The sequence below is a fragment of the Aspergillus lentulus genome (genome assembly GCF_001445615.1).
Source record: "Aspergillus lentulus DNA, contig: Alt16, strain: IFM 54703, whole genome shotgun sequence".
NCBI lineage: Eukaryota > Fungi > Ascomycota > Eurotiomycetes > Eurotiales > Aspergillaceae > Aspergillus > Aspergillus lentulus.
In genome coordinates, this window is record NW_028322113.1 from 3,693,658 (window position 1) to 3,715,022 (window position 21,365).

Below are 21,365 nucleotides of genomic sequence, written 5' to 3' on the forward strand. Positions count from 1 at the left end.
GCCGACGCGCGCAACACGCCCTTCCAGACAAGACTAGCGAGTAAAGCCTGCGTATCTTCTTTACATGCCGAATCCAGGAGCGCCCTGCTTCTGGGCCGCCTCGCCCTGCATCTTCTCGCTGACTTTGATGTTGACCTCAAAGAACTTGGAGACGCAGCGGTCAAGACAGACTGACTCGCCCTTGTTCAGGTCGCCTTCGCGGTAATCGTTGGGAATGCACTTCTTCTGGCAGGACTCGGTGAGACTGAGATTGAGTACGGCGTTAGCTGGGTTATCAAATGCGGATGAGAGTAAGGCTATGGTACTATCTCGGGCACTGGTACAGGTAAGGAAGAGACTGGCGCATCTTACCGGTTGAACATATCGGAAACCATCTCGACTTCTGTCTCTGCGGCAGCGATCTTCTCTGCCGAGGACATCTTGGGGGGACCGCCGAAGAGGAAAGACATGATGATGGAATTTATGGACGGAGCTTGACTGAGTTGTGTGATCAGGTATCTGTGAAGGGGTTAGCATTCTTCAATAACAATAACTGCCTGATCAGAAAGCAAGATTAATACTGACCGTGTTGGAAGCAGGGTCTGGTGATGAATGGTAGCTCAAATAGATTCTGATGAGATATGTATGATATTGCGGCCCGGACGGAGTTGCTGCTATGAGCCCGGGAGCTAAGACCGTCTTTTCCCACCGCCTTCCATAAATTCTTTGACCTTCTCATGTCCAGTGCAATTTCTTTTCTTCTCTTTTTCCATCCTTAACGTGATGTGACTGTAGCTTTTCTCTTTAATATGCACTCGATTCGCCCCCGGTGGGCTTCGCAATTATGCTCGAAGAGTTTTGGATTTAGGTAAGAAGCTTATTTTCTCCTTCCTTGACTATTTCCCATCAATTGAATGATGAGACACACATTCCTTTCCAGAACCGCTGCAGATGATGCTTGTTTCAAGCACTTGATCGCACCGGAGTCATTTCTTTTACCTGATTCAATGCCCAATTCATATTCTGCTGTCTGAGGAGAAATTGTATTGCTTGAGTTGATAAGCTAATACGAGCAATCTATCAGTGCAGGATCGCCGTTTACTTCCAGTAACAATCGTACTTCTCGCATAGCAGATAGTTTACTTGGAACAATCAAACCGGTCTCATCATCATCTATACGTACAAGGCATAGCAGCAGCACAGCCTCCCCGGAGAAAGCATTCAGATACCGGCTTGAGGAGGTCAAAAATGCCTGTTCTGACCCATATCCTCGCCTCTCAAGTGACAACCGGTCGCTGAGCTGTGCGGCATTCCGTGATCGATATAGCCACCTTACCAGCAATCAAACAGTAGAAGATGACACTGTCATTGTTAATGGTAGGTTGCCGCTGTTCTGGCCCTACTCGGTTGTCCTCTGTACTTAGATTTGTAGGAAGAATACGTGCCTATAGACTGGCCGGGAGCAAATTGATATTCTTCGATATCTTCCAGGATGGTTGCAAGGTCCAGGTTATGTGCAACATTCGCAAACTGGGCGGAGTAGCTCCCGATGCTTTCAAGAGATTTTACCGTCTCCTTCGCCGCGGCGATGCTTTCTGTATGTTGTGCCATATAGCCATCCCCAGTATCACCACCTGACACTGAACGACCTTCCATAGCCGTAACAGGTAAACCTCACCGCACAGGAACTGGGGAGCTCACTGTTCTTGCAACTGAGCTTCCTCAGCTGCTGTCGCCCTGCCTGCACGATGTTCCCGTCAACGCCGAAGAGCATGAGACATCTCCCTACCCACGCCATGTCCAGTTCCTTGCGGACCAGAAGGCGGCAGATATCATCCGAGCGCGATCAGCTATCATTCAATTTCTGCGCCAGTTCTTTCTCGACAGATCGTTCATGGAAGTCAGCACTCCCATCATTGGCTCGATAGCTGGCGGAGCCATGGCCCGCCCGTTTCAAACTTCTGCTACCGAATTTCCCGATAGGCAGCTGTCTCTGAGAATCGCGCCAGAGCTATGGTTGAAGCGCTTAGTGGTCGGTGGATTCGACAAAGTGTTTGAGATTGGTCCATCATTTCGTAACGAAGGTAAGTCCACACGGACGCTTAATGGTCCTACGAAGTCTTGTGATAAGTGAGACAAGTGACTGACATGTTGGGACAGGGCTGGACAAAACGCATAACCCCGAATTTACGACATGTGAATTCTACCATGCATACGCCAACCTCGAAGATCTGATGTCCATCACAGAGAACCTCCTATCTGGCATGGCGGCACATATCCAGGAGTTCAACAAGAACGCCAGTCTGAAACCACCTGAAGTCAACTTCTCGGCCCCCTTCCGTCGAGTAGACTTTACCACCGGCATTGAAGGCAAGATTGGTCGCAGACTCCCCGACCTCACCACACCGTATGCCCTAGACCACGTCAGCCAGCTGTTCAGAGACCTTTCCCTTCCTATTCCTAAGAACCCCACTCTTCCCCGTCTCCTCGACGAGCTCTGCAGCACCTACCTTGAACCTGAATGCATCAACCCGACCTTCATCATCAACCCTCCAGAGTGCCTGTCCCCGCTATCAAAGTCCTTCATCCACCCCTCCAATCAACAGCTTGTCGCGGCGCGCGCAGAGCTCTTCATTGACGGACGGGAGATCGTCAATACCTACGAAGAGGAGAACTCTCCCTTTGAGCAAAGACGGAAATTCGAGGACCAAGTCCGCTACAATAAGGGCACCGATGAGCCAGCGGAGATTGACGAGAGCTACCTTGAAGCTTTAGAGTGGGGTCTCCCTTCTACTGGTGGCTGGGGCTGTGGCATTGATCGTCTCTGTATGCTCTTCACGGGCGCTAAGAGGATCGGAGATGTCCTTCCTTTTGGGAATCTCCGCGCCGTAACCCGTCGCCATGATGGTCTGTCGAGGACTACCGATTGAGGGACTTTATGATGGCTGTATGATATTTCTCTCTTAGATACCTGTACTATATTACGACTGCAAAACATCGATTCTTCAATCCATCTCATGTATAACATGTCTAAAATCTGTGTTGACGTTAAGATAGCACAATTCACTCGAATTGCGGGTTCTAGGGCTAAGAGACCGGTCCGCGGTATCCGCTGTCACTGCATCGCAAGAAGAGAACCAGGAAAAGTATCACCAAGGGCAACAGTAACAGCTATTCTATCTCATTAGAAATCGCGTCACATATAAGGTCGTTGATATGGCCCATCCCCCGGGACTGGTCTTTATCAACCCCGGAGCAGTACAGCTTTGGTGAGTCCGCCAAGGTCTTCTGCTGCTTACCCTCCTAATAGTCCTCTTGCGTTGGGAAGAATAGCAAACGTAATTTGGAATCAGCTCGGCCGTCCTCTAGCTCCAGAATGCGTCTCCAGCAATGGACCAAAACAGGGGGTTCCTCCGCAATGGTCTGATAGGCATCCACAGGTAGCACATACATGAAGTTATTGCCCTGAATGATCACTAGGTCATTCATCTCAGCCACTTCCCAGTTGGGTAGTCTGGTACTTCACACCAATCGAGTCAAGGAACATTTCCACAACACATCACCATCGGCCAGTGAACAAACAAGAGGAACCGCGATAGTAAATTAAGGCCATCTATATGGCGATGTTCTTTTATTCCTGTGGCACGACCACCAATTCTGCCCTTGATAAAGGCGCCCGTTTAGTAGGCTCATCTGTGTCTGGATCTCTAGTTGTGTCAGTTCTCTATAAGCGGGATCATGCCGAACTGTAAACATCCGTTTTCTGGTACTAGTATTGCTGACGCACTCAGACACTCGTGAGACTTTAATCTGGGCTTGCCCACTCTTGGAGGACAGTAATGTCAGTCCTGTCACTTCAAGATCATCTCTTTCTCCCGCAATGATTGCCTCACTGGTTTCCTCAATGTTGCTTGACTGCGTCTGTCATCAGATAATATGCCTGCCCCAGGCGGGTTGTTGGAATCAAGTTGCGTGCCCCTTCGCAGGTCCGCCACCAAAAGTCTGAGAACCTTCTATGACCATCTGCTCCTGACCAAAAGGTAGCACAGACAATCCGCATGACCTGAGCAATAAAACAACGATAATTCATTGCTGGGTGGTAAAAGACCTCTGCCAAGAACAGATCACGGTCTGGATCTGAATCAGCGGTGGTATCATAAAAGCAACATCGATGAGTTGCGCATCATCAGGAAAAGGAGCACTGCATTTTAGGCAGTGAGACATGACTCGACACAAGTGTGCGGGCTCCCTGAGAGGAGAGCTTCCTAGCAAACGAACTATTTTCAGGCGAATGATTCGTAAAGCCCAAGGGCCATGGATCACTATATCTTTGCTGTTATCATTTGGATAGCATCGGTTATGTTTGCCGGGATAAAATATCTTTTGCGATTCGCAGCATAAGTAGCTGGGCCTCGTTTGACATAGCCGCTGCACTGTAGGGACAAGCTCTGGTGGGATTGATTCCAATCGCAGCTGCAGCCTCCAAAGCCTTGTCGTTAAACTGCGCTATATACACACCTTTGTCCAGGAGCAACTTGTTCCAGGAAGAGGCCGATGTCCCGCGTTCAATCTCGAATCCGCAACTGTCAAGATAGTCGAAAGAGAAAGAAAATTGAGTGTCCGCTGGCATAGCTCTCTTACTTATGGCCATGGCCTTGCACTCAATGACTGCATGGACTCTCTCCGGCTCCTCGGAAATTCGAGGAGCTCCATCTGTCCGAGCCTCAAGCTTATTGAACCCAAACCGCACACTTAACCGGTAACTGCTGCCTATCCATTCTGTGTGTACCCCAGACATCTTCAGGCAGACTGCCTGCAGCCTCTAACTGGAACAAGACCAGAAGGGAAGAGGGCAGATAGGTTCTGAAAGAGACAGGCAGTCGGCGATGATAAGAGTCGGCTCCAGACATCTCATGCGCAGGTTGGGATCAACGCAGATCTGAGCTGTCAGGTCAGACTCGGTGGAACAAGCATCAGTGGATCAAGAGTTCGGGAGTCCACAGACAGACCAAAGGCGAGTTTCCTCAAATCTCGATACCATCCCATCAAGCAGGAGGAAATTCACGCATGCTTTGCCCTTGTACAAAACAAGGTGGTTATCCAGTGCTGAGCGCATGGCAACGGACAATGATGGTCTCACGGTCGGGGACGAACTGTAACCGAGCTTCCTCGATCCCGACGGCGAGATCATTGACGACGTCGTTGATGGTGCTAAGAGCATGACCTGGTGCCGTCTGCGGGTATGACGATTATTGTATGCAAGGAACAGGAGAAAATCTCGGACCGCCCATTAGGTTTTCCAGTGCCAGGGGGCCCTTGGATGAGATCAAACCCACCAGGTAGGGCGCGGAGGCGTGCGAATGCAGCCTGCTGCACGTGATTGAACTTAAAGCGATGGATGAGAGCAGTGAAGTCATCTGCGATTGTCTGATATGCATCAACCGCTTGCAAATGGAAGAAGTTGTTGCCTAGTAGTGTCGACCAAGTCGACACCTTCTCCACGCGCTTGTTCGATTGCATCGATATAAGCCTTTTTCTGATCGTCATAGGTGGGAAGGATGCGGCAAGAAGCAAGACAAACCATGCTAGAACAGTGATTTGCTGGTAGAATGATTTGTCAGAGAACAAGACGTTCACTGCCACCTGCTGCGAAACTTGCGCTTAGAAAAACAGTAGCCATGAAGGACGGTGTTGCAATGATCACATCAATGTAAGTTGTTGTAGTTCGCCAATGGATCAGAGCTTTTCATGCAGGAGCCGAGACCTGGCGTTCTGGATAGGGCTCAAAGCATCGAACTTAATCACCGAGGTTTCCAGCTTCCTCCAGCGTCGCCACATACGCTTTCTTGCCCTTAGGACCCGTGCCGTTTCCAGTTCTTCGCCGAAGTTCTAAAAAAGGCATACATCAAAACTTGCGAGCAGTGAGGCGATCGGCCGGTTGACCAGGGGTCAACGCCGCCATTTCGAAGGCAAGTAGCTTGATAAAGTCAAAGAATGGAATCGCAGAATCGAGCGTAATGAAGACGAAGCGAAATTGGACTGCGAGAATCTGGAACACTTCTTCTGTTCATAGGAGCTTTGCTCCCACAAACCAGTTATAGGATGCTGGCATATCGCGCAAGGTGGTATACTTTTCCCCGAGTTCGATACAGCGCTTGCGGAAATTGCAAATCAAAGTGCCATGTCGATGGTAGCCGTAACAGCCGTCCGCTGTGACAGGCCATGCTCGCCAGGAACGTGCAATCGGCCATTTATTCGGCCGACCTCACGAAAGAACTGCTGAGGAGGAGCTCACGGTTAAGACGAGCAATTATTATGTCTGTAAAGATGCGGGTGTGGTCTCCACCAACTTGTATTCGAGATCTCAAGAATCAATGGATTGTGATACGGGAGACCGATTACGATCGGAACGGCTATGCCACGGCAAGTCATATTCCGTTTCTTTTCTTGTCTGTAGGGGGTAAATATGACGCGATGTCCGAGGCCACTTCAAGAGTATCCTGGAACTGGGAATGAGTACATGTTCGAGTACCGGAAATGACAGACCGGCTCTCGCTCGGCTGAGGACGACATTTTGAGCTGATAGTTCGTTAGGAGCCCAGCGGCAGCTGTAAGAGATGGTTCGGCGAGTTTCACTCCACGACCATTGGCCACAGCGTATGAAGTACTCGTTGACCCAACCTTGTCTATCGGAAATCAAGTGTACGCGCGGTATACGGCCCGCTATTGCCGGAGTCGCCGAATACGACAGCTGAGCTCTGGGCCACAGAAGTTGAACTTGCTCCACCGCTTCATATCTCCCTGCGGCGTTTTGAGAACGATCAAGAAGTTCGTGGAAGTAGATTGTCATAGGAAGCGTCCCAGTCACTAATGCACGTGCCGCGTAGATCATTCCTTGTTGGCAACATACTGCTGTTGCTGAGAAGGATGTTGAGTCGCCATCGATCGCCGCGCAGGACGGTTTATATCCTTATCCCGTTTTTGTGCTGTATCGAAAACAGCGATAAAGGATGCTTGACAGCTCATTGAACGGCTAAGTAGGGCGTATGACGACGAAAGCGGGCAGAAACATATGGCCCTGGACGGACAGGCGAAAAGGATTGGACTCCCATTAATACGGCGTTGGATGAGAACTCCACCCCCCCCCCCCCAATATCGAATCCCATTCACAAAGTCATAAAAGTCAGGCCACAAACTTGCTGGTCCCGGTATCTACATATCCAATGTTTCCCTCCAGGGCACTGTTGCTTGGAATACATACTTGCTCATGATGCCGCACAGATTGGTTAGAGGAGGTGGTGGGTTGGCGGGATGTTCACTAATATGAACAGCTGCGTGTGCCTCTGTAGCCCTGTCGTTGAACTTGCATGGCTGGGATGTCTCCTTTGTGTCAGCATTTCTTCAGCATTTCTGAATCGGAATGCGTTCTGGAGATCACTCCATAGAGGTGGGAAGCTTCATGCTTCGATCATAAAAAGACATTGCTGACGTTGAACAAATGAAACTGGCGTTTCTATGAAAGCAGGAATATGCTCTTCCGCAATTCCATGTCGTGAGGTCGAAGGCTGACCAGGGCTGTTTGTCTCGTCAATTGAGCCTTGCTGGCCTGGGTGATTAGTCCCGCCAACATTGCAGCAAGACGATAAGCGCCCACGCCGACTGGCCACGGGTTCATGTCGTCTCTCAAGCGCTTTCGAGACTCTGACCAACCAGTCTCGATGACGACTGTGGGTAGGGACTGGCCGATAGGTTTGATCATGCCGTCTGCCTTCTGGGAGCCACTGTATGGGCAGCGAAGCGTCGACGAGACACAGGGCGTTGACGCGGATGCAGCTCTGAGCAACACAAGATTGGAGAGGATTTGGATTCTTCGCACAACATTAGATAACCGCCAATATCAATAAATCAGAACTCCGGGGAAGGGGTGGGCTGTTGTCGCAGTAACAGCAAAATAATTGCTGGAATCCCCGGGAAGCTTTGTCTGGCGAGAGATGTCAGCAATGCGAACATGGGGGAGCCTTCGAATCTAACGGCATACCAGACGTAGTCCGTATGTTTTGGGCCAGAATGCCGCAAGGAAAAGGAAACACTGCCGAAGGGATGGCCTTGTACTAGATGCTACTTGACTGTGCCAAACAGTCCATCATATTATGGAGATTTTGGCGGCAATAGAAGAAGAAACGATGAAGGATGGGTGGTAAAATATGGAGGTAAGAAGGAAGCCATGTTTGTCTCACGTGGTGAATAGTCTGGAATGAGCCGTCTTGCTATCTATAAAGTGAATGAGCCATAGTAAAAGAGTCAGATTGGAAGAGGAGAGGGGGGTTTATATGCTGCGAAATCTTCCGAATTTCTCAACCTGAAGTGAATGTAGCTGGTCCTAGCTTTCACTGCTGTTGCAATCCCTCCATGCATGAAGCAAAGGCATATGTGTGATGCAATCTAAACCAAACAGGCCCACGCCATGCCGAATATGCCGTAAGATGCCAGGGTATATACAAAGACCAAGATATGAAAGTGACGAACAAAGTCAAAGGACAGGCCCAAACTGTCTATAGAACTGGGCTCTCCCATGAGTCGCGTTTGATCTTCATCAAAGCTGACTGCTTGTGGGGGAACGTAACCTCTCCTTCTTTGTAGAAACCCGCATTTTGAAGATATTGAATGATCCTATTGCATGTCAGCGAATCCTTGCAGCCCAAGAACTGGGATGACGCTTACTTTTCATTATCCACCCGTGGCTCCAGCATGACTGTCTGCGTCCGCGGATCCGCAAGCCAGCAGTAATGAACCAATGCACTGAGCCAGATGGCGACCCGGTGTGACCCACGGTATTCTTGCTCTCCCACCAGTAAGTGAATTCCCCGGTCGTAATTGTCCGCCCCTCCGATAAGCGCTCCCAAGCGATCCTCCTTGACCCAGTAGATTTCAAAGTACCCAAACGGCTTGCCGTCCCAGCACCCAATGACGGGGAAGCTGTGACGGCTGGTAAGATTATTGCGAAGGAATTCCTCCTGTTTTTCTTTTGGACCGCCCTCTCCCCAAGCTGCATTTACGCGCGGGTCATTCATCCACTTGTGCAGCAGGTCTAGGTCAGACGGCGTGTTCTGAGGCGGTTGCTCAATGCTGCTCGTCGAGTGACTATGGCCATGGCCCCGCTTTGGCATCGCAGAGGATAAAACCGGCACGCGGAATGACAGGTACTGCCCGACGCTGGGAATGAACCGGATGTAGAACACTTCTCCCTGATGGGGCGGCTTAGGTCTGACGGGGTGCCGCAGCCCGTTTGTGAACGTGTACTGAGTTGGAGGCGGGGGAAAGTATGTCGGAAGGTGGCTGCTAGAAGCAAACGGGCCCTCATTGGTGTGTAGTGGGAAGTCCTTCCCCGCAGGGGAAGCCGGAGACTCACCTGGCAGCGGGCTCTCGCGCGATGGTGACGCAAATCTAGGAGACAGGAAAGGCGAGGACGGAGCAGAATGCAGTGGGTTCGCGGGAACCAGTGTGAAGACGAAAAGACGGGGATCAATCTGCCAGAAACTGCGTCGGCTCACAAACATACGTGACCAGGCTCCGGATTCTCGCGTCTCGCTCGGCTCTAGCCCAACGGATGATTCCTCCGATGCAATGAGTCCCATGCGTTCCAGCTTCTGCAGCAGATTGCGTCCCTTGAAGATCCCCTCTCTCTTGAGATGGATGCGCCATTCTCCCTTCGGTTTGCCTGTGAGCGGTGTACGAGATGCAGCGTCCGTCTGCAAGTGGAGGTCTGGCTCGGGCTCGTGAAAGTACCAGTAAAGGCTCACCCAGATCATCATCGCAATCTGACGAGTCGGAGAGACGGGAGGTTTGAAGTCAGTACTGGGCGGATTGACGATAAACGAAATGTAGAAACAGTCATCGCTCAATGTTGGTGTTGTGAAGCGAGTGGTGCGTGTTTTCTCCTCTGCCTCTCCCTGTGTATACCGAGAGCGACCGCGCTCTTCTTCCGGGGGCACGGAATCCTGCGCCGGCTGATCGGGGTTTTGGTTGGTATAGAGAACAATTGTCCACCCGGGAGGAATTATGGAGTCTTTCAAGTGCATGTCATTGGACTTGAAGTTGACACCGCCAAACACGGGGGTCACCGTGTAGCTTTGGCCGTTGGGCAAACGGCAGATAGTGTTACGCATTATGAGGAGGGACGGTCTAATGTTTGGAGGAAAGGAAGACAAAAAGACGCAGGGCTCGGAGGATCAGGCAAACATGAGGAGAAAGAGTAAATAGAAATATGGAGACGAGGGCGGATACATGAGTCGACGGGAATCCCACAGTGCAAGTGGGATGATTTTCCTTGCCGCCCATCGATGACGAAGGGGCCCCGCCCGTTATCGATCTTATCGCCCACACGATGTTGACCGGGGGACATTTCCGCCATCTCAGAGGGGCACACAAGAAATTTCATGTCGTCTTGAGTCATTGGATTTATTTGATCTTACTGTAGAGAGGTAAGCATTGAATAGTGCGTTGATTGTGCCACTATCGATCGCAAGAGAGATTAATAAGCTTCCTCTGATGTCATACTTTTTGGCGATCTGCCAACTAGCTATATCTCCTGATGCTCGCAGCCATAGTCAAATCGATTGAAGGGTATAACAAGCGAAACTGGTCCGGCAAAATACAGCGAAGAATTGACACTCGAGAATCATAGAGTCTAAAAGTCCTCCACGATGGTTCCCAAATTTCTTGTCCGAGCCATCTCGACGAGATCACCTCCGGTCACCAAGTCCATCAAGCCCATGCCTACGCTCTTGTAGATGACATTGCCTCGTTCAACCCACTCGCGCAGGCTCTTGGTGTCTTCTCCGTCCTGGTTGTTGTCCTTTCGCGATGCGTCCCGTACCATTAGGAGCTCTCCCAGCTCAACAACCTGGTTCGGCTTGATGCCTGCCTGGATCAATTCACCGGCCTCCTTCAGAGCAGCTTCGAGACTGTCGACTACCACGACTCCACTACGTTTAATGTGTTTGTGGAAATGTCGACCGGAATGGTGCGCGTTCACCTCGTCGCGCAGGATGTCTGGATGCAGCTCGGTCATGTGAGGTTTGTACGACCCAATGGCGCTGATGAATCTACCCTTTCGGCGACCTTCGCGGGAGGTGAGAAGCCCAGCGGGGAAAAGCGGCTCGATGGACGGAGTACAGCAAAAGATCGCGTCCGATTTATGGATAGCGTCGTGGATGATACGGTCGTACTCGCCGAAATCAGTACTGACAGCGGAGAACTTCACCTCGCCGCGCCAGCTGGAGTTTTCTTGTGAGTAGATATCCTTGAGAAGCCTGGCTGCCCGCTCAAACGATCGATTGACGATGACGACCCGCTTGATATCGGCTGCACGTAGCGTGAGCGCCAATCGAATGTGCCAATAAGCCTGTTTACCCGCCCCGAAAACCACCACAGTGCGCACTCTCTTGCGCTTGTTGAAAATCATCATCGTGGCCAGGGCCGTCCGGAACGGCGTAAGTTCGTGAGCATTGATCAATCCGAACGGCATGCTGTCGGCGTCCAGCAACGTCAGAGTGCCCTGCGGCGAGGTGTCTCGAGTACCAGCTCCGGGCCATGCACCTAGTGTCTTGGAGATGCCCGAGCTCGAGCTCGAGCTCGAGCCAACCGATTGTCGGTTCACAGTGCCAGACTTGAGCGACCGGCTGCTAGATGAACTCGTCGATCCTTCTTCCTGTGATGATATTGACAGATCACTCATTCCAGACGACAGCGACGTCATGGAGCTCCTTGGGCCCGCTGTCCGCGATCTTGAAGCAGTCTTCGTTCCCTCGGGAATATCAAAAGCGCCTTCCACAGCACACCCTGCAGCACCCCCATCTTGTAGTGAAATCATCTTCATGCCGATCGTTCGGCCAGTACTGGCGGGCATAAAAAGTGTCGTGCAGCCATTCTGCCGGGTGATAGCGGTTCTTAGAGGTTGGTAAGTAGCGGCACAGCCCTGTTCCTGGCTTCCGGTCGAGTAGTCTAGTAGGGCCTGGGCGAGGCTTTGTTGTAGCGAGGACACCTCATCCCGGTTCAGGGACAGCAGCAGCGAGCGGAGCTGCGCTTGGGAGAGGACGGTCAGCGGCATAAGGAGGAGATGGACGTCGATCAAGTAGACTGACTAGAAGAAAATTCTAGTGACACCTGAAGAAGACCAAAAGCGTGATACAGGATGAAGAGAGGATGAGTGATACGAGGTGAGAGTCAGCCTGACTAAGGCAGAGCAACAAGTCATCCACGTTTTCGACTTGCTTCGATAAATAAATAGACTCTTAAGGTAGTCTGGTTCGACCACAATAATAAATAATCGCGCAAAGCATACGCAAGACAGTTCATGATGGGCGATTTGCACATCCTGTGACCCGCATTTGGGTGGGATCCAAAGTCTTAAGCCCGCAACCGGTCGGCGATTCTCGCGTTATCCAGAACAGATGACGGAAGTCAAGTCTTGGCTCAGCTCGGACTTTGGAGATAGGGCGGGGCCGAATGCCTGTGTTTACTGCAAGTAGTGACATGATAATTTTGATGACTCGATTATTGTTGTTTCATACATAATTATCGCATAAGTTCTATGATGAGCATAAACGTATTAAATTTATTTTCATTTGTGCATATGCGCGTACATTCTCTCATCGACTACATGTGAAACACCATTCTCAGATGCCGACGGCCCTCAAGGGCAGAAATCATGACTATTCGAATGGTGCAAATATGCAAATACAAACTTCTTCCATTTAGTCAGACTACCTCCCAATTGATAAAGCGCAGATAACCAAAGTAAAAAACACCAGATGCCATCTCAGTGAGGTATAACTATCTAATCTGCATCACAAAATACTGCCAAAAACACCAACAGAGAGACTTGAACCAGGCAAATCTGATCAGTATCCCCACATATCCCCGTCGTCCTTGACTATGTCATCTTCATTCAAGACCCGCAAGCCGTTCTCCTTAGTCTCTCGCTTGCGCTGCCGCTTGGTCACGATACGGCTGGGTGTGAGGGGCGTAACAGGGGTGAAAGGCATATATGGACTGTACGGTGTCGGCAATCCCGTTCGGGGACCGTTTAGTGGTTTTAAGGGACGTTCTATGACCGTCGTCTTGGTCGGAGGAGCACTCTGCAAGGGAAATGCGTCACGGAATGGGAGAGAAGACGAGCCGTGGCCCGCTGTAGAAAGGCTCAGGGGAGCTGGGGCAGGAGCTCGTCCAGGGGGCTTCCCTAGAGACACTTGACTAGATGCCTGACTGATTGTTATTGGGGGTGCTGGCGGAGGAGCCGGGTTGTAGAGGCGAGGGGTCAACGGCATTTGTTCCTCGCCATAAGAGTTCGGTGCGGTTAAATCAGGAGAGCCCACAGGTGAGGAAATGGACAGATTGCGTAGAGGCAGTCGAGGAGACCGAAGCTTGCCCGCTTTTGACTGCGGACGCGGGTTTGAATTGAACAGGGACAGGGACGATATCTTCGATAACCTCGAGCTCTTTGGGCTCACGGGGGGCTTCATCTGCGAGATCGAGGGCCTTTCTGAAGTCCGCGATGAACGATCTGTGAACGGATTGGTGTGCACACTGTCTGGCGATTGAACTTCCCACTCTTGCTTCGAGGTATCTATCCCGGCCGCACGCTGTGCATCGTGCTCCATAACTGCCGCATAGAGCATTTCCATTTCCTCTTGAGCCCTGCGCCGATCGATGGCAACAATGGATTCATCAATCGTAGCAGCGCTGCCATTGCCGGAGACGTGGGATCTTGGACCGTTAGCCAAGCTGCCCCAGGACCTGCTGAAGCCGTTTTGTCCGGTTGGACTTGGAAGACGAGCTGAGATTGGGGTGATAGGACTGGGATCCATGCTAACGGCTTGTTTGCTGGGTTTCATCATCTCAACTTGTAGAGTGTAGTTGGATGCTTGTACCGCCCTTCGCAGTCGTCGTCCCACGAAGAGTAACAAAGTCAAAAGTATGGCAACGAAGATCACGTATGCTCCAACAATGCCTCCTATCTGAATTGCCAGTAGGGACTGATCCACCGGAGGTTCCGTGGACAAAGCAATACCTCGACGATCCAGGTCGAGGTTCAAGGTCAGATCTCCAAAGGATACTGAGCCAGCAGTAGCAATATGACAAAGAGTGAAAAGGAGCAACATTAACAAGAGCATCATCTTTCGTATCCGCCAGAAAACAAGCAATTAAGTATGGTCAGTATACATATCGAGTGATTGCGAATGAGCCCGCAAATCTCTTACGGAAACAGACAAAATGGCACACATCCTTGAATGAGAGGGGGGATAGTGGATATATTGCCGACTTATTGGATGTGATAGTGTGAAGGCTAAGGAAGAGCCTGTGAGACCTGCAGGGTTTACTGGTAGAAGGTTTGAAGAAGACTGTGACACTTTTGAGACGATGCAACCGACGACGGCGGTTGGTGCAAATACGCGCCGGGATGCACACACGGCACGCCATCACATCCTATCGTTGGCCACGAAGACACTCCCTAGTAATGGTTGAGCAACATTACTGTGCTAATTACAGGTAGTCAGTCAACTTTTACCGAAGAGACGGAAAGACGAGTCGATGTTTCAAAAGACTGCCGGATTATTGTAGAGCCTGATCTTGTGGATTTCGAAAGAACATACCTCCTCTATCTAGATATTTGCCTTAGGCATCAAACCCATGTTCAATCTAAGTCACAGCCGCTAACCCGTATGAGGCTAGTAAGTACTGGTCAAAGCTTCCATTCTTGCCTGAGGCCACAATTGCTGTGATACTGTATGATTACTCAATTAGGAAACAGCGATGTACTGCCTAGTTATTGTGCTTCATGGCGATCTATCTCCTTGGTTGAAGACATATACTTGCTGCTTCTTTGCAATGGAATCAGTCGGATCATTCGTTGGCAACAGGACCTCTTGAGCGTTGGTTGGTCACTCGCTTTATTATATCTTGCCCTCGCACTCCCCGTTCGCCTCCGGCCACTATGGGAAACAAAGTCTCCGCGATCCACGGTGTGAAATCAGACCACTACTATGAAAAAGGGAACGGAATCAATGAGATCTGGGTTGGCGATGTGGAGCTCATCTCCCGTCTGCCATTCGGAGACTCCGACCTAGCACAGGCTGCATGGCCGATTGGGGGTTGGCCTAAGATTCCATGGCATAATTTCATAATCCCTTTGAAAAGAAGAGCGTTATCAGCCATCGAATCGTTCTCGCCAAGCGATGAAAGGCATCACCAAATGTCGAAAAGAGCCGCGCCAGAGAGCGGCCCGCCTTTCCATCTTTCTCGGGTCAGTTTGATTGTCGCTGTGTCTGTTCTCTCGTCCATGTTTATGGTGGTTATATATCTGCCAATCTTCGTCCGAAGGCATACAGCATCCTACGGTTGGCAAGCAGACCTCGCAAGACGCAGAGAGCAGAAGAGACGATTCGCCACACGCGCTGGCATCGCAACAATGGCGCTCGCAGTTTCTTTGGTCATTGCCATCTTGCAATTCCACGTTTGGACGCTCATTCGTTTTGTCTTTGCACCTAAGAGTGCCAAGTTTCAGATATTGGAGGTTCTCTGGATAGCTGTGGGTTGTGTTGGCCTTTTCTACTCTGTAAAGGCAGTAACCCTACTCTGGCTTGACTTGCGGGATGCCCGTCGTGCAGCAGTGGAAGAATCCCGGAACGTGTCGAACGGGGTCATAGAGAAACAGCTTCCTGCAATTCTGGTGTCGTGGCTCGAAAGACAGCGGCGACCTTGAGCTTTCAATATTTCCTCATGCGACATGACTTGTTATCATTATTGAGATCAAGCATCTGTTCTTCAGTGTTTCCTAGATGTGTGCAGCACATTCTCCCTCGGCAGTATTCTTAGAAGAAATGTCAAACTTATCAATATACTGAGTATGAATGTCTCATCACTCTGGCCAGAATTAATAGAAATAGCACGATGGATCCAGTCCAAGGTGTATTCCACTCATATCGTACACGACATATCCCAGACATATGTACATCTGGCTTACCTTTCGCTCCTTTTCGAGAACAGGTCACGCCAGAGATCCTTGAATCCGTAGCCTTTGGACGCGTCCTCGTCGTAGACACGGGAAGTCTGAGCAGTACTGAAGGTACTAAGTACCTTATTGGTGCTTGACTTTGCTGTCGCCACACGAGGGCTGGCTCTTTCCGTAGCTCGGCGTTTGATCTCCTCCGCCAAACTTGGTGCGACATCTGCGTAGCAGTTATTTAGCTCCCGCTCCAGATTGAGATACGGCTTTTGGGCGACGGGTGGCGCTTGAAGGTTGTACGACCGAGTCAAGGCATTAAGGTGCTTAATTTGAAGCTCGTGATACGAACGCTCGGTTGAGAGGTACTGTGGATCACGAAGTGGCGAAAAGTGTGGTAGCTGATTCTCATCAGAGTCTGAGGTTGATGCGGTCTTTGTCGTTTCATCTGCTGGTGTAGAGGACGCATCCCCTTCCGTATCCCGAAACGCTTGCTCAATCTTAGCTCTCTCCGCCAGTCGAGCTTCGGCTGCCGCATAAGCCCGGGCACGTCTCATCTGAGCTTCTAGAGACCCTCCCTCACTAGCGATCAATCTTGCTGCATGTCGTCTCCACTCAACCCTCAAACGTTGTCGAAATCTATCAACCTCCCTCGCTAGCTCCTGTTGCTTCTCGATCCATGGTGGCACAATCTCCTGCTTCTGTATGATCTTGTTCATGAAGTATTCCGTAGTGTCGATAAACGCGCTATTTGCATTGTGATCTGACTGGACATTGACACCTTTGCCTCGCTTGATATTGTTGAACTGTCCACGCGCAATTGCGTCCTCTATCCGTTCGTTTGCAAGAGATGACAATCCTTGTAGGGTCATCGGCATCGGCCGCGCACCAGTGGTGAATCTCTCGCTCATCTCCCTTCGCATGGCTTCACGCTCGTCTCCCGATATCCCGGGGCTTTGACTCAAGGTATAGGTAGCGCTGCGCTCTTTCGCATCGGCGATTCGGAGGCCCGGGGACTTGGAGGGTTTGGGACTAATGCGCATATCAACCGGAGCAGGCTGAGGAATCTTGTAAGGGACCCGCATCGGCTTCTTTGAACTATCTAACATGCGCAGGGTGGTGTCGTGGAGGCTTTCCGTCCCTGTCCAGGGAGCAGCGCCGGCAATGTCTCGAGTACCTTGACCTGCACTTTGCTTCACTTGGTCAGCCAAGCCTGTAGTATGAACTGCGCCTTGTATCAACTTACCGGCATGTCGACAATTGAATGAGCTGCAGCATATTCGTTTTTGAACGAAGTTGCCGCTATTCGTTCCTGCAGCCGCTTCTTGAGATCTTCAGAGAACCCCGCCTGCTCTATGTTCCTTTGTGCTGACCGGCCTCCTTCTAGCATAGCTTGTTCGGTCATCTCGGATAACCTTCTCTGCATGGCGCTTTCTTCTTCTGGGTTACCCTGCGAATGTGAAGCATCACTTGCATTCGTCTGAGAGTCCGCATTTTGCCTCCGGCTCGTCGTAGAGAAAGGTCTGTGAATCTGTCTCGAGAGTCGGTGTAACGACGCAGTGTTTCTGAGTATAGTTGTATGTCTTGTGCTCATATCTATAAAGAATCAAAATACCACAATGAACTTTTCAACAGAATTGGAGAAGAGAGCTTGAGAGTTCTGCGATGCAGAAGCTCTTCGGGCTTATCGTCTTGATAGTTACAACTACCTCGGGGCAGTGTTTATGTCAGCCGTTCCGCAGCAGCCACCGAAAGTCTTGGCACCTCCGAAAGTTTCCCGAGAATTTCTTGACGCTGCAAGGTTGAAGGGTTCTTGGCTGAGGGTTCAAACTACGCTGCTGCTCTTGCTTTTCCACTCTTCGAGTGCAACAGTCTGAGAGATTATTGTCTCAATTCGACTGCCAAAATGCCTCCCAAGGGCGTCTCGACTCGCCTCAACCCCGTCCGCCTGCAGACCATCCCTCACCTGCGGGTTCGGCGTCCGAATCAACATGAGCAGAATCCCTGCGTGACGATCATGTCGTCTATGCTTAGTATGTCCCTCATCTACTTATTGCAATTGTCGTGGCTTCTATGCAGCTTCATAATCCGCCCTTGCCAATAGTGCAGGAATTGAACTCTGCATCTCGAATCAAGAGCTAACTATCGCATGATAGGCTGCTGGGCATCTTCTGGAGGCTCTGTGGAGGGTTGCGCAGCCTTGGAGCAACAATTGAGACAATGCATGGATGGACCGGTATGTTAACTATAGTTTCTACCTCTGCTCCGATTTTTATCGTCTACAACGTTCAATACTGACAGCGACTCGTCTCGTGCAGAAACTCAAGGGCAACAAGAAGAACACCATCAACTACCACCTTATGAGAATGTATCCCAAGGTCGTCGGACCTCAGAAGAAGGAGGGTCGTCTTGGTTAAACCAGCTCGTCCGACGCATTGCGATTATACCCTCCCAGTCGCAAATATCGCACCAGTTACACACCCTTCAGTCCCCGGCTCGATTTCGTTGGCGGTGGCTTGACAGAATTACAGAGCTCTGGTCAGCCCTGGGTTATGAACTGAGTTGTGATTGACGGGCAAAGTCAAAACACTATCACCGGAGTTTGGGTCTCGATTTACGGCAACTTAAGGCTGTGCTTTTATATCAGGGGATGTGGGAGTTTGTATATGTATCTGTACATTAATCTGCCAATTCATATATCTTGTTTGTCATCAGCGCCTCGTGATTCTATTCTACAGTCCATACTGCCATATTCCTCTTATGCTTCACTGAGTACGAAGCTGTACCATTTCAATTTGGTGACTGGCACGCAGGACGTTATTGTAGGAGGTTGGTTGTAGGATAGCATGGCTAAATTCATTCATTCTCGCAGACTCGACTTGACGGTACCAACTACTCAACTAGTTCAAATCTGAGGATCAGCTTCTCTCCTGTTGGCTTCACCGTGTATGCATCAATCGCTTCCATGTTATCATCACTGACGATCGAGGTGTTGAAATTAGTGTAAACAGCAGCTACCACTAATTTTATTTCTGAAGTCACGTCAGCTTGAGACTTTTATGTGACGAAAATGCTCCCTTACCTTGCAAAGCCAAGTTACTGCCTACACACATCCTTCCCCCGCTTCCGAAAGCCCAGAACCATCGCCTTCTTTCCTCCAACTCAGAAGAAGTGTTGACGTCTTTCAGCCACCGTTTCGGTTCCCAAGTCTCAGGATCTGGGAATACATCCGGATTGCGATGAAGGGAATAAGCTTGCGCATTGACCCTAGTATTAGGAGGGATGTTGTTGTATCCCACCAGAGTGCAAGACGGGTACGGCGTGACTCGAGGTTGGATTCCTGGGATTGGAGCATGGAGGCGCAGTGTCTCCGTGACTATTGCTTCAAGCAGCGGCAAGGAGTCAATCGACTTTGCCGGAGGCAATTCCGCGGATTCGGACGGCCGAGGGAAGATAATCATGGGTTCAAGGGTGGAAAGTTCCTCGCGAAGAGCGTCCTGTAATTCAGGGCGCTTGGAGAGTTCCCAAAGGAGATACGTAAGAGCGACAGCGCTGGTCTCATGACCCGCCGTCAGGTGGTCGTACATCTCGCAGGCAATATCAAGCCGCTGCTGGTCGAGGATACGCGCATATTCCTCGTCATTTTTGTTTTCAGGAAGGTTCTTCGACATCATCTGCTTGAGATGTTTATACACAGCCGGCTCATCCTCAATTCTGGTGGATTTCAGCGATTCCTCTGCTTTATCGCAGAGTCCCAGACCCCACGAGTCAAGGATCTCGTTGGCCTGGTCGCAATATCTTGGTATCAAGCGGATACCCAAAGACTTTGTCCAAGAAAGAAGGTTAGGAACTTCCTGGTGATAGAACTCAAATGGCTTCCTGCTCTGGTATAAATGGAGCATCCTTTGTCTATAAGGCGCGTCCTGGAGGAAATTAGTGCCATTTGTGATGCCGTATAGATATGCTGACACGAAGTCCATTGTCAGTCCCTGGTTGAGATCATGGACATCGACAGGTTTGTTTGAAGTGGCTGCTTCGTATAGAACTGGGAGAAGGCGGTCATATACTATAGTTCTCGAGATAAGACGCATATGAGGCGACGACTGTAGAAACGACTTGCTGTAGATGTTGGACAACATCCTCTTGCGAACCGAGTGATCTTTGCTTCCAGTCATGGTGAACATGCTGACGGTTCTACGTGTCGAGCGTCAGTCAGCAGTTTCACCCTGCTACTTTCAGGGTCTTCTTACCCAAACGATCCGAAGACCCGAGGATACCACTCATGCTTCTCGAAGCCTCCGGTGTAAACCGTCTTGATACCCCCCTCAACGCAATTTATCGAGATCTCGGAGGGACCCAATCGCACAATAGGCCCATGTCGTTCATGAGCCGCTTGGATAGTTCGATTATTCTGGCTTCTAAAACGCTTCCAGAGTATCCAAGCAGGTGAGATGGAGGCTGACCAATGTGCATTCGGTATCTTTGAGAGCGGCGATAGAAAGACTGGATACACAATTGCTTTGTATGCTACAAAGAGTAGCAAAACCACAATTGCTAGCGATGTGTATATAGAGACCGCCATCTTCGCAGACTTGGTCGAAATAACAAGCCAACTCAGGTTACCTGGGGTTCTCAAGATGCCGCATCAACTAGAGTGGCGGTAAGAAAGCTCATAACCAACTTATCCGCAGATACTTATACGCCTACATACGTGTATCAGTTGACTTCACTTTGTAGAACTGATGGACGGTAGGGACTGCCATAACAGGGTGGACCTACCGTATGAGGATTCCATATACGCAACCCCGCATGAGGAACTCTGCTGCCCCAGAATCAGAGTTCCTTAACGGCGAAGGGAGATTCGAGCGGTAGAGCGGCAATGTGACTCAATGGACGATGTCTTGGTTTTTTAGTAATAGATACTAATGAGTGGATTCGAAATCGATACGAAGTTACGAACATCGGGGTGGACCGTTGGAGTACTCCAACACCCCGCATGAGCACACAGAGATAAGCCACGCTGATAAGACGATAAGGAATCAATAGCGGACAAAGGCACCGATGATGACATAAGGAGGCACACAATACTTGACTTAGTTATATTTAACTGATTTTCTCAGACCCTTACGTCAGGCTTTGTTTCTGAATGTTGGACAGCTATAAACACTTTTTCGTTCATAAAAGACAACTGGTGTTCATGGTCTCCTTTGGTTATCTGAGTTCCTACTAAATAATAAGTGTTACTGCATGAGTCAAGCCATGACTCCTCAACATAAGATATCGCCGCGGTGACTGATGGGCCTTGACAGCCCTACTCAAATCCACAGAAAATGCCCTTGATCGCTATGGAAACATAATGATGAGACATTTTATAACAGTATAT

At 50.2% G+C, this 21,365-nt stretch overlaps 10 protein-coding genes across 10 annotated transcripts; 3 read left to right on the top strand and 7 right to left on the bottom strand.

The window, feature by feature from the left end:
* Nucleotides 1-60: 60 nt before the first annotated feature.
* Nucleotides 61-449, bottom strand: ALT_8656 (Tim10/DDP family zinc finger protein; the record flags this gene model as incomplete). The annotated part of the gene is made up of 2 exons (XM_033557866.1): nucleotides 61-244; nucleotides 352-449. 2 exons carry the CDS (start codon nucleotides 447-449, stop codon nucleotides 61-63), a joined length of 282 nt encoding a protein of 93 aa, XP_033413757.1.
* Nucleotides 450-1,491: 1,042 nt separating this feature from the next.
* ALT_8657 (lysine--tRNA ligase) lies at nucleotides 1,492-2,909 on the top strand (the record flags this gene model as incomplete). The annotated part of the gene is made up of 3 exons (XM_033557865.2): nucleotides 1,492-1,576; nucleotides 1,638-2,063; nucleotides 2,140-2,909. 3 exons carry the CDS (start codon nucleotides 1,492-1,494, stop codon nucleotides 2,907-2,909), a joined length of 1,281 nt encoding a protein of 426 aa, XP_033413756.2.
* A 2,166-nt stretch (nucleotides 2,910-5,075) lies between these two features.
* On the bottom strand, nucleotides 5,076-5,526 carry ALT_8658 (uncharacterized protein; the record flags this gene model as incomplete). Its single annotated transcript, XM_033557864.1, has 2 exons — nucleotides 5,076-5,190; nucleotides 5,264-5,526. The coding sequence occupies 2 exons, from the start codon at nucleotides 5,524-5,526 to the stop codon at nucleotides 5,076-5,078; spliced, it is 378 nt and encodes a 125-aa protein (XP_033413755.1).
* A 3,005-nt stretch (nucleotides 5,527-8,531) lies between these two features.
* On the bottom strand, nucleotides 8,532-10,145 carry ALT_8659 (GNAT family N-acetyltransferase; the record flags this gene model as incomplete). Its single annotated transcript, XM_033557863.1, has 2 exons — nucleotides 8,532-8,649; nucleotides 8,701-10,145. 2 exons carry the CDS (start codon nucleotides 10,143-10,145, stop codon nucleotides 8,532-8,534), a joined length of 1,563 nt encoding a protein of 520 aa, XP_033413754.1.
* A 521-nt stretch (nucleotides 10,146-10,666) lies between these two features.
* Nucleotides 10,667-12,088, bottom strand: ALT_8660 (putative proline utilization protein PrnX-like; the record flags this gene model as incomplete). The annotated part of the gene is made up of 1 exon (XM_033557862.2): nucleotides 10,667-12,088. The coding sequence occupies one exon, from the start codon at nucleotides 12,086-12,088 to the stop codon at nucleotides 10,667-10,669; it is 1,422 nt and encodes a 473-aa protein (XP_033413753.2).
* Nucleotides 12,089-12,881: 793 nt separating this feature from the next.
* ALT_8661 (uncharacterized protein) lies at nucleotides 12,882-14,156 on the bottom strand (the record flags this gene model as incomplete). The annotated part of the gene is made up of 1 exon (XM_033557861.1): nucleotides 12,882-14,156. The coding sequence occupies one exon, from the start codon at nucleotides 14,154-14,156 to the stop codon at nucleotides 12,882-12,884; it is 1,275 nt and encodes a 424-aa protein (XP_033413752.1).
* An 818-nt stretch (nucleotides 14,157-14,974) lies between these two features.
* Nucleotides 14,975-15,742, top strand: ALT_8662 (uncharacterized protein; the record flags this gene model as incomplete). The annotated part of the gene is made up of 1 exon (XM_033557860.2): nucleotides 14,975-15,742. The coding sequence occupies one exon, from the start codon at nucleotides 14,975-14,977 to the stop codon at nucleotides 15,740-15,742; it is 768 nt and encodes a 255-aa protein (XP_033413751.2).
* A 257-nt stretch (nucleotides 15,743-15,999) lies between these two features.
* Nucleotides 16,000-17,408, bottom strand: ALT_8663 (DnaJ family domain-containing protein; the record flags this gene model as incomplete). Its single annotated transcript, XM_033557859.2, has 2 exons — nucleotides 16,000-17,175; nucleotides 17,229-17,408. 2 exons carry the CDS (start codon nucleotides 17,406-17,408, stop codon nucleotides 16,000-16,002), a joined length of 1,356 nt encoding a protein of 451 aa, XP_033413750.2.
* Nucleotides 17,409-17,888: 480 nt separating this feature from the next.
* On the top strand, nucleotides 17,889-18,399 carry ALT_8664 (mitochondrial 37S ribosomal protein mS37; the record flags this gene model as incomplete). The annotated part of the gene is made up of 3 exons (XM_033557858.1): nucleotides 17,889-18,015; nucleotides 18,139-18,218; nucleotides 18,301-18,399. 3 exons carry the CDS (start codon nucleotides 17,889-17,891, stop codon nucleotides 18,397-18,399), a joined length of 306 nt encoding a protein of 101 aa, XP_033413749.1.
* Nucleotides 18,400-18,874: 475 nt separating this feature from the next.
* On the bottom strand, nucleotides 18,875-20,564 carry ALT_8665 (cytochrome P450; the record flags this gene model as incomplete). Its single annotated transcript, XM_033557857.2, has 3 exons — nucleotides 18,875-19,014; nucleotides 19,065-20,176; nucleotides 20,233-20,564. The coding sequence occupies 3 exons, from the start codon at nucleotides 20,562-20,564 to the stop codon at nucleotides 18,875-18,877; spliced, it is 1,584 nt and encodes a 527-aa protein (XP_033413748.1).
* Nucleotides 20,565-21,365: the final 801 nt, after the last annotated feature.